The following is a 12236-nucleotide window of genomic DNA, read 5'->3' on the forward strand; positions in this document are numbered from 1 at the left end:
CTTATATGTAGATAGATATATGTATGTATATATATGCTTAGGCATTTATTTAATTAAATATTATGAACTATTTAGATTGCAAATGGTTTACAAGGACGTGAAAAGGCAGAGATTCTGCAACTGTGCGGCGAAGTCCAACGACTTTCTAATAAGCTCGGTGATTTGTGTGCACGAGGACTTGGCGAATCGGCCGAAGCCAAGGAAATTACGAGGTAAATAATTATAATAGGGAATCTTTGGAATGATGCGAAATGTACTATTAATTATTTTTTAGGAACTTATCTGATAAACTATGCGAGCTTAAAAATGCAATTGAAAGATCGGTCGTAAACAGGGTAGTGGAAGACTTTATTGATATTGCAACGCCTCTTAAGCAATTCTCCGAAGCCGTTAATATGTTGGAAGGTATGTTCAATGAAGTGATGTTTTATTGGATTGGATCTTAAAAATGTATGGTTTCAGGAGTTCACGGCCGCGAGCAGAACTTCTCTGAGAAAGCAAACAACTTGGCGCATTTCAGCGAGCGTGCTAATCAAACTGCTCAGATTGTTGCTGTCGGTGGCTCAGCGGCCAATAAGCGATTGGCTGAAGATTTGTTGGGAAATGCTACTCAGGTACGATGAATATTTACTTGTATAATTACCACATATGATTTGATATAACGTTTTGTATCAATATTTTAGGTTGAAAAATTATCTCCGCAACTCATTTCAGCTGGTAGGATTCGTTTGACGTATCCGAGCAGCAAGGTAACTATTTTTTTAAAGTTGAAGATACATTTTGAAGACAGTTCGTTATAATGATTTTGCATGCAATAGGTGGCAGAAGAGCATTTCAACAATCTGAGACAACAATATGCAGATACTGTGCTGAAAGTTCGCGATCTATGCGATCAAGCTGTAAATCCTCTAGATTTCATCAAAACAGCAGGTAATATGTTGTTTTATCATAAAAATGTTACAGTTTTTTCTTTCATCTATTCACATACAGTGATGGAATATTTAAGACATATATAGGCCGTTATCTGCGTATTGTAATATCGTAAAAGATCTAGTTTTATGATATTGCGCAAGAGTGTGATATTCCCCTTATCATCACACGGAAATCGATAAAAAACTGACTGATCAATCGAATTTACTGGCTCTTATTACAACTGGATTCGCGATAAGTTGATAATAATGATACTAACCTCAAGATGTATTAGGTTACATAATTTTTAGATAGATCAGTGGCTTAACATTTTTTTAAATTGTATGAATTGGTTGATTTTGCTGCTAAAAGTAAGAAGTATAAATTTAATTATTCATAACATGCTTCATTTGACGCAATGCTTTCCTCTTTATTGTGTATGTACATACATGTATGATATTTAAAAATATTTATATAAAAGATCAACAGTTTTATTTAAAATAAATATTTATATAAAAGATCAAAAAATGGATTTTATAATAATAATCACTTTTCATTTCGTGGTTTGGGTTTTTCATACTTCCCTTCAAGGGTTTGGGTTTTAACTGCAAGAGGGGTCCCTCGCTCTCCCACATCGGCGATCTCCAACGTGTGGTCAAATGGCGCCTATTTTTATCAAAGACAGTGAGATGTCATATATTGTAAACTAAATTTGTGTGTTAAAAATAATTGTAAACCGTGTAATTGATTATGTATTGTTTTGATGCCAATCGCCAATTTATTATTCTTCTAGTACTGTAGATATAGGGCTTCATAATATGATTGTTTAGTTGAAATGCAGAATCACCTAAAAACACGTAAATCTGATGTCCGAAAAGAATTTGTTCGAGCTCAGACATTTTGCGTGTGTGGCGAAGCCCGGACAGATCTGTCCGGGTGTCTGTCAGGCAAATCCGTACGTGTGTGCTTGGCTAATAGCTAGACATAAAGATTGGATCCATATCAGCGTTTATTTTGTGCGGATTTACATATATATTAAATAACTATAAATAAATTAACCGCAATCGAATTATTGAACTGATTCAAATAAAATCTGTGCGTCTCGAAACAATAATTACAAATAAATTATAAGTTCACAAAAATTTGCGACGCACACTTGTTTTTGAGATAAGCGTCAAACGATAATAATGGGTGGGCCTTTCCAACATTTTGTTTCTTTCAACGAACGAATTCTGCGAATTTGGTCATAGTAAACACCGCCACAAACATTCTATTCACAAATGTTTTTCGAAAGAATTTAAAAGCATTTTTTTGTTGAGAAGGAGCGTCTCATTGTCTTGCATTTCGAAACAAAATAAAGGCGCATAAAAGATCATAAATTTTAGAGCGGCACTAGTCACTCCGGCATATTGAGACTACCTGTGTTGTTTCATTTTATTCATAAAAATTGTTTCATTTTAAGATTATTTTCAAATTTCATTTGAGATAGTATAAACAAATATTTTAGGAATATTAGTATAGTTTTAATTCGAATATTCGATTTAGAACCCTCTGATTTCTATCAAATTTTCTTATTAAAGTTGTACTTTGTAAATATTTTATTTCGTTAAAAAATGGTAGCTATTCAAAAAAAATTAAAGTTTTGTAGCTATAAAATTTCTAGTAAATATACGTTTATAAAATAGTATTTGTTCAGCTTCAAATTTAATTTTACTATTATGAACAGCTCACTAGCTAGCAGTATTTTTTCCATAACCTAAATTTATATCGGTTGTGGCTTCTACTGCATTGCTCTTATAGATAAAGGAAAAGTAATCAATTGTTTCCACCATATTGTGTAGTGATTTGTTCAATACCGCATTCTCCATATGTATCATGTTATACTACATCAAGTTTATTCTTTAAATATTGAATTGTAATAACAATAATATATTTTGTTAATAGGAGAACTTATGCAAAAGCATACATATTTGTGCGAAGAAGCTATTCGTAACGGTGATGCTCAGAAGATGGTCGACAACACTTCAGCTATTGCTCGGTATAAAAATGTTTATAAATCAATTTTTATTTGTGGAGTATTATTTAAATTACAATATTTTTTATCTGTTGCAGTTTGAGCAATCGCGTGTTGCTGGTTGCAGCTCAGGAAATGGAAAACAGCGAAGATGTCGGTTTCCGCGACGAAGTGGCCATCGCTCACCGCCGACTGCAAGCGGCAGTCGCACCAGCCGTTACACGTGCTAAAGGCGTCGCAATCAATCCGCATGATCACTCCGCTGCCAATGGTTGGCGAGAAGCTAACAACGAGTTGTTGCAATGCGTCTCTGGTGTTGAGCAAGTGTTCCAAAACAGAGCTGGAGGAAGAGTTTCTACGCTGCCGCGACCACCACTGCCTAGCGATATGGCTCCTCCGCCACCAAGACCACCGCCACCCATGGGAACCACTTACGCAGCACCACCTCGTCCGCCACCACCGGCTGACACAGACGATGAAGATGAATCTATATTCAGGAGGCAGCCACATCCTAGTCAACCAATTATGGTGATTATCAATAATAATAATAATAAATTCGATATATCCATTATGCTACTTGATAAAAATTGCCAGATCGGATGTCAGCATTGAAAAAATAATCAATAATTTTTTTTGGGATATAGGATGGGAAAAACACTCATTTTTTACGAACTTATATTTTTTAATATTATGTAATACATTGATATGCCTTAAAGGCTTAGCAACCAAATGTTTAATAAATTAAACGTTTACTAAAAGTGCGGTTACTATATTTTTGTTTATTATTAGGTGGCTGCTCATAATTTACATCGTGCAGTTCGACAGTGGTCTTCCAAAGACAACGAAATCATTGCTGCTGCCAAGAAAATGGCAGTTCTCATGGCTAGACTTTCAGAGCTTGTAAGAAGCGATTCTAAAGGTATATTTTTGCTTTTTACTTATAATATAATATTGTGAAGCATTTTAAATAACGCTTTTGTATCATATCAATTGTATTATATTAATTGTTTATGTTATATAACTGGCCAGAAAGTTCCTTGAAAAATCGAAATGATTGTCTTTTTTTAAAAATATTTTTTGTAAATATGTAATAATAATTATTACTACCACTAAATAACATAGTTGAATAATATTCATGTATCATAATTTAAAAAAATGTTAGTTATCAAATCATGTGTATAAATCATTGTTTTATTTCAAGCAATCATTTCAGATTGTCAGGTAAAATATGTAAATATGTAACTCATTATCATGGTTGTCACTTTTGTTAGATTGATGCATACTTACTAATAATTTTATTAAAATATTATTTTTTTGTACATTTTTGAACTATATAAGGCTACATATGCCTATAGTTATACTAAATATACATATGTATAGCAAAACATTACAATATTCACAAGTTTATCTATAAAGGATGTATACAAAGCTCTAGAAATTTTGTTCTGCTATATAATTGGAATTCACAGACGCAGTTAGTTCATAAAAGGCAATTATTTTATTTTTATGGAAATTGTCTCAACTGTTGGGACCATATCAGAATTTTTTTAAAGTGATCATTTCTCGTGTCTCATTTGTACTATAGATAGCACAAAAAAACAGTTTTCGTTATTTTTAAAAATCAGAAACCGGTTAACCGATTTTAACCTTCTTCGGAAAATTAAAAGATAATTCGTATGTTTTAAATTTTTATTTAAAAAATAAATATGTTAATATTTGTTTAAAATACCGTGTATAATGTTTATGCAAAAAAGCTAATTTTATTGCTTTTATAAACATAGTATTCATAGATAATGAAATGCACAAAAAACAGTATGTATTATATTTGAGAATATACATGTATAAATTATTTTTAACATGATTTGGTTTAATTGTTAATAAGGAATTGTATAATATTTCGAGATTTATTACGCTGTTTTGTATATTCAAATATTTAAAATCCCTTTGTAGTGGAAGCGATTCCTCGGAAACGTCTTTCGGCAACCTTTTTTGGCTGCGGGTCAAAATAATAAAAATGTGACTATTAAAAAGAATATTCGGGTCAGTGAATATTTTTGGTCCTAACAACCATATATGTGGTCTAGTCGTGACATCGTAACACGTCACTTGGTGATCCGCAGGTCAAAGGTTGCCGAGCCCTGGTCTAGTGATTACCATATATTCGAAGAAAATAAAATAAATTTAGGGGGCCCAAACACGGCTATTTTTAATTGAGGGAAAATTAAATTTGCTCAAATAATTAAAAAAATAAAAAGAATGTGCCTATTGTGTGAATGTATCATTTCCTGACTTGTTTCACCCTTATTGACCTCTGATGTTTAGCGACAGGTTCTGTAGTATCTACCCGCAAAAACTAAAAGACACTATTTTTTCAACGTGTCCAAGCCATAAATTATATAATGAATTTAATTTGACCCACATTAGCTTTGTTCTAACCCACCATAAACTGAAGTTTAAAATTCTATTAATTTTTTAAATAGTAATAAAACACATTTTAAATGTACGTTAATTAGGTTTCAATTTTGATTTTATGCTACCCATAGATTGAAAATAATTTTATCAGATAATTAAAATAAGCCAAAACTTTTGATATTTTTTTTATTATTCTTTATGATGATTTTTTCTTTTAATTTTGCATAGTATGAAATACTTGCAAATTGCTCTTTGTCATGCAGCAGGTGTCCATAAATTAAGCGTTGTTACAGTGAACCTGTTAAGAGAGTGAACATAGCGATAAATGAATTGATAAAACCAGTATTCCACAAAAGTTATTTGAATAGGGTTTAAAATCCTGTTTTTTGTTAGGAAAAATGTATTACGTTAAAAAATGAAATATAGGTTTTGATAAACTATAAATTAATAAGTAAATTACAAAAAAATTCCAAGAACTTTGTAATCATTCCTCATATACATACATATATATGCATCAATCTAATATATTTGCCATTTGTATGTATGCTAACTAAACATAACATTGATTAAGTTTTACTCTAAAATCCTCGTTTTATAAGAGCATATGTATGAATGACTATTTCAATTTTGTCATATTGCACACACATCTATCACTAATATATTTACATCCATTTTATATTAATGTTTTAAAGTCATTCATTCATTCATTCATTATTCATCATACATTATAATTATAGCAGTAATTTTAAAATTGATATAAATATCTAATAAAGAATAATGCTGCCATAATTAACATGTATATGTGTAACTTATGTATCTGTTGTAAAATATAAAAAAACAGAGCTTTTTTAATTAATATAATTATGTGAATCTATATTCTGTACGGAATGCTCATTTCATTGGTCAGCTATGACGACAAACAATTGCTTGATTTACAAAAATATAGTTTATGTGATATACATTTTAATTAGAGAAATAAATTCTTGAACAGAGTATATGAATAAATGTTTATTTTATGATTACTTAATAATTTAATATAAAAAAGCTCTGTGAAAATAAATTATTGTATAAGCTTTAAAATAATGCTAAATATTTATGTACATGCTTTCCTGTAATGTTGCTTTCATTCTTGGGATAGTGGTGGCACTTAATATTAGCGGTACGTGATTTTTATTACCATAACTAAAAGTATAATGTCTTTTTAAATAATAATTTAAGCTCAACACTGCCTTAATAATTACTTAAACATTTTTAGGTTGTAATTTTATACAATGTCTTTTTATTTAGTCATTTACTTAATTTGGATTATATTTCAAATAAATATTTTGATACTAATATATGTATATAATTATAGGCAGTAAGCGTGAATTGATCGCCACGGCGAAAGCTATCGCCGAAGCGTCTGAAGAAGTTACACGTCTTGCCAAGAAACTTGCACTTGAATGTACAGATAAGAGGATTAGAACTGTAAGCATTTCATATAAACTTGTATATTATTTATCATAGTAATTGATAATAACTAATGTTAATATTTTTTTATAGAATTTATTGCAAGTATGCGAGAGAATTCCTACTATTGGAACTCAATTGAAGATATTGTCAACTGTAAAAGCCACAATGCTTGGCGCTCAAGGTAAATTAATTTAATTTTAATATTTTTTATTATATTATATAAATATTATAGAGCTTTAAAAAATCATTTAAAAATACTTTTTTAATATAAAATATTTTTCTTATAACTGGCTCAGTGGGTATGCCGGAATATAGAGGTAATTATATAGAGGGTAAAAAATATATAAAGAATCAGCTCATGAGTCTCATAGGCATGTAAAATAGGATTAGTTTAGCTATGTAGAAATCATTAAATTAATATATTTGTTTACATAAACTTAGGGACATTCGCGACGAGAGCTGAACCAAGCCATTATAACCTAGATGCGAATTGTTCATCTTCTGGAGAAAAACGTAGCGATTGTCATTCTTTATTTGTTTATCCAGTTCCCTAAAATCTGCATGAGTTAAATCAATATTAAATAAGTTTATCCCTCTCTAAGTCAGAGGTATTGAAGTCTCTGAAGTCAATAATTTTGTTTTATTTTTAAATGGCATGATGTACATATATTTATTTAGAATGTTCGTCCCTGTGTTTGAATGATAGTTAATTTTGTTTGTTTTTTATTTTTTGGATTGATTTTATTATTTGATGTTTTAGGAAGCGAAGAAGATCAGGAAGCAACCGAAATGTTGGTTGGCAATGCTCAAAACTTGATGCAAAGCGTAAGTTATATTAATGAGAAAAGTTATAGTTTGTGAGAATATATGTAATTTTGATGCTATAATATTGTTATTTTAGGTTAAAGAAACTGTTAAAGCTGCTGAAGGCGCGTCAATCAAAATCAGAACAGATCAAGGCGGATATCAACTCAGATGGGTGCGAAGATCACCTTGGTACCAAATGTAAAGTGCAAATTGAATAAGAAATAAATTTACAAAAAATGATACTAACAGAAGTGGGCTGATAAAGAGAAGATATGTATTTTTGGAAAATGTTTGAAAATGATGATAAAATTTAGGAGAAAGGTGTAAAATGTAAATTGAGGCGATGTAATTTTTTTACTAACGCACATATTATTATGTAGGTGTTTCTTTGAAAAACATAAATATTTTATATGTTGATTTTTTTCTAAGTAATTGATTGGTACTATTTAAAAAAAATGTTATTTTCGTTATATTTGTTGGTAAATTATTTTTCTTATTAAAATTTAAACTTATTTATTAATAATATTTGTATTTACATTCTTAGTAAGCTTCCTAATATGTAAATATCATATAAAATGCTTGATTTTGACAAAGTTTTGTCTTCCTCATTATGGAGCTTTTTTGACTGTCTGGTTGCCAATAAAAGAATAGATATTTTGTCGTATATTAGAAAATAAACAGTTTATTATGTATACTTAAATGCCTATTCCGATATATTATTAAGTAGTGTTTATTTTTAAAATATATGTTGTAAAACATACATGTGCCAATATTTTACAATGCCTACTAAATTATTGTGTTATATTGAAGGAAACATATTTACACAAAAACTGGATTTAACCATTATGGTTATACAAATCTATAATATGTATTTTTCTAAAAATATATATATTTTTTCTTAAATATTGTGGAAAAATGTTTTTTTTTTTTAAAATCGAATCGTTCCAAACAATATATGCCTCAAACATTTTGTCATAAATTTATGAAAAATAAGTGTAATAAAAATTAACCTTTAGCGGTAAGCAGAATTGAAACAATCAACGGTTGCCTAACACAGACTACTAGGAAAGATTCGTACCTTGAAAGAAGTCGGTTATAATTTTTACCTTTACCTTAGTACGTCTAGCCTTATGTATGTGCACTATTATAATAATTATGTATTTATAGAAAACTGACTATGGTACTAAAATTAAACTGGCGCTTTTGCATTTTTCATAGTGTCATTTTTAAACTTATTGAAAGAATGTATAACGATAATATTTATATAAATTATATAAAGAAAAATATTTAAGCGATCTCTCTTAATATTTTTTGCTATGAAAGTAATCTTATTAGCGTTGCCTTCAATATTTCCGCAAGGAATGTAACAAAACATTTGTGATGAATCTGAATATGCGAATAATGTCTTATATGCGATATAAATCTGAATATGCGAATAATGTCTAAGATATCTTAACATTTGATTTTAATAATTATTTTTATAGAACGTATTTTGTGAATAACAAAATAATTATTGTGTCAAAATATAATATTTTTGTAACCAAAAAATATTACAAATCTCGATGTATTTGATATGAATATTATGATATAATTTATAAATAAGTAACATTTTTGTTTGATCGGAAAATAAAATTGAAAAGCAATTTGTAGATTTTTTAGATTGTGTTTTTACATTTTATTGAACAAATTAGTCATTATATATTTTATTTGTGATCTTTTTAATTGTGTTAATATTTTTATTAAATTATATGTATTGATTTACATTAAAATATTTAATATGTATCTATTTATTTTAGCTATTTATAACAAGCTAATGTATAACTTATGGTTTGTCAACCTTATTGCATTAATTATCTAATCTCGAAATTAATCCTATACTTAGTAAATACAAAATAGTATAAAAATAATGAATAATTCCAAATGCTCTTTTCATAGTTACATGCAAGTTAGTTTCTACTTGGCCTAATGATTTATAGTGTTTATTAAACTATTGTATGTAACGGTTCAAATAAAATGTCATAATAATATATGCTTTTCATTTAAAATATCGAATTATTATTTAAGATGATTTCAAAATGTATTTGGTTATCCCAAGCTTTACAGATAATTTAACTGTTTTAAAAAAATTCCATAGCAAATAAAACGGTTTTGATGGAATCATTCCAAATAGTTAATATTCTATAGTGTTACTTTTGTAAAAAGGGTTTGAGAATTAAAATGAAAGTAAATTATTATTCTGGCTTGTACCTTTCCTTGAATGATAAGTTGTAATAGTTGATATATTTCGGATGACTTATACATATTTCACTTTGTTCACATAACTGATACAGAGAATGCATATTTCGAATCTGTCTAGACGCTCGATCGCCTTTTCTGTGGGCATCCACGCTTCTAATCATTATAGAATGACAGATAACACAAGCACTTAAAGCAAGCTCAATTCGTGCCATTCGTGCAAATAATCATTCTTAGCTTCCTCGACCCTGCCTTTGTTTATAGTGTGTGGTCCCAGTCCGCCTAGACTCTAGAATAGGGATCAAGGAATCGGAGTAAATTACCCCAAATGGGTAAAAATAAAATGTCAGTTGCTTTATAAATAAAAAAAATACACCGAAAAATACTAATATGTAAAATGAGTGAGAAATGAAAAATGGCAAAAAAGTATACAACAGCTAAAACAAAATGAAAGAATAGAGTATTTGGACGAGTATTAATAATCTCAAAATTTTTTGGAATGTTCGTTAATTTGTATATAATATATGATACTTTGCAATAATAAAATAAATATAAAATTATACAATTTTTATACATTGGCAACCTTAAGTTTAAATAAAAAGATGAAGTTTAATTATAAAAAAACGATACATATCATTTTTAGATTTAAAAAATACTTGGAATGTGATACAAATTAAAAAAAGAATTCTTGGCATGGAAATGATTAATCTATTTTATTTTATTTAATCAATTCATTGAACAGGTTTTGATAGAATTAAACTGTTCACCAACTGGATTTAATAGATTTTGAAGTGCTCAAAATCTTAATAAATGTACTCGAACCTGGCAAATTGGCGTCGAAGTCTTAAGTTGTAACGATACAAAATTATTCAGCCGACCTACCCGAAATTATATGAAAAAAGGATAGCAGATTGCAAAAGTCAAATAGCGAGTGAATTGTTGTAAAACATGGAAAAACGGCTAAATGACAATGCATTTGAATTTGATCGATTTGTTCGTCAATTCCAAATATTGTTCTTTCAAAACAAGCCTTATGTTTAGCTACACACCTAATGAATAGACTTTTCCGAAATATTCTGAAATTTTGGGTCACGGAAGTCAATTACACGGACAATATGCACCAATATTTATCGGTGAAGATGAAACAGTATGCGAATTCGCAAAACATTCATGCTAGAGCATCTTGGTGACGTCACGATGACGTTTCACGCCGACGCCGATGCCAGTTCCACCAACACCACCTAGATAATGGTGTTGGTTCCACAAATACGCACAGGCGTCGCTTCGTCGCTTCCGCTGTGACCGCGGGGGTGGGGATGCAGCGGCCTCACGCATCTTGCTCGCGCGCACGTAATCTGCGCGCGCGCATATTTTGCGCATCGTAAATATGAGCACTCTTCCCGCTTCTTTACAACACATTCAGTTCGAAAATAATACTTATCAAGCTAATTTGTTAAATGCTGAGCACCTGGATCAATGGATGAAGGAATATGCCGAAAATACCAAGACTGCTTGGACGATCATTCGAAAGACATCACCAAGACGCTAGAAAGAGACGAGTGAATGCTAGAAGGATGTCGTTCCGTGTGACGTCGCAAAGACGCTCTAACGTATGCGTCATGTGAATTTGCAAACAGTATTAACAATGGAAGAAGAGTTTAATTTAATTCTGAAAAATGGAGAAAAGCCTGATGTAATCCAATACGATAATTTCGAAAATCTACAACAGGAGTTTTTACGTTTGAAAAACACCAAAAAGCGAACCGTTTATCTTGAGAGGCTCTATGACGCGCTATGCACAGTGAAACCTACTTCAACGAATAACGATAGAACATTCTCGGTGTCTACAAATTTTTGCACCAAACTTAAATCGGCATTGTGGGATAAACCTCTTAATGCTTTGGTATTTCTTAATTATAATTATATTAGAGTTAATAAAAAAATACTTGTAAACTTTATGTAAAAAAATCTTTTAAAAATGTAAAATTCGGATTTTTTTAATATAATGATTTTGGAGCCGAACCCGCCGGGTTTTTAAAAGATTGCATCTGGAATCGACAGGTTTTAAAAAGTCGGGTATTCAGAAACCCTAGTAATAACTAAAAAAGTTTTTCTAACTTTTTGTACTATTATTGCACTCTCGATTGGAACTCCGTTTTGTAAGTTTTGTTTTTTAGCGTTTGTTTTTAGACCTAATAATGATATTTACTAGCAAGGTTATTTTATTCGCTCTAGTAATACTAAAGTGATTAATAAAAAAAATGCTTTGACAATTTCCAATGCGATACTAGCACCAAGTTAAAAATAATTCATGATGTTTCTAGAAAATATTTTCTACAATAAAACAATAATGTTAGATTTGTACAATACTATGTAATTATAACAACGCAGTTAATAATTTAAAACA

General features: G+C 29.9%; 1 protein-coding gene across 2 annotated transcripts in view; it reads left to right on the forward strand.

Annotated features, from left to right (window-relative positions):
• The window catches only part of Vinc (vinculin), a 39113-nt gene extending 31221 nt beyond the window's left edge, over positions 1 to 7892 (forward strand). Inside the window, exons 10-22 of one of the 2 annotated variants that reach the window (XM_088194966.1) lie at positions 76 to 212; positions 275 to 405; positions 463 to 614; positions 684 to 749; positions 819 to 930; positions 2854 to 2947; positions 3022 to 3451; positions 3713 to 3842; positions 6690 to 6802; positions 6878 to 6968; positions 7229 to 7300; positions 7548 to 7612; positions 7689 to 7892. In XM_088194966.1, the coding sequence (XP_088051092.1) occupies positions 76 to 212; positions 275 to 405; positions 463 to 614; positions 684 to 749; positions 819 to 930; positions 2854 to 2947; positions 3022 to 3451; positions 3713 to 3842; positions 6690 to 6802; positions 6878 to 6968; positions 7229 to 7300; positions 7548 to 7612; positions 7689 to 7796 (1701 nt within the window). In that variant the 3' untranslated portion in view covers positions 7797 to 7892. The remainder of the gene's footprint in view (positions 1 to 75; positions 213 to 274; positions 406 to 462; positions 615 to 683; positions 750 to 818; positions 931 to 2853; positions 2948 to 3021; positions 3452 to 3712; positions 3843 to 6689; positions 6803 to 6877; positions 6969 to 7228; positions 7301 to 7547; positions 7613 to 7688) is intronic. The other variant, XM_088194967.1, reaches the window with a different exon arrangement.
• The last annotated feature ends 4344 nt before the right edge of the window (positions 7893 to 12236 follow it).

The sequence above is a fragment of the Plectrocnemia conspersa genome, unplaced genomic scaffold (genome assembly GCF_051122295.1).
Source record: "Plectrocnemia conspersa isolate PC_06_02 unplaced genomic scaffold, ASM5112229v1 ptg000010l, whole genome shotgun sequence".
NCBI lineage: Eukaryota > Metazoa > Arthropoda > Insecta > Trichoptera > Polycentropodidae > Plectrocnemia > Plectrocnemia conspersa.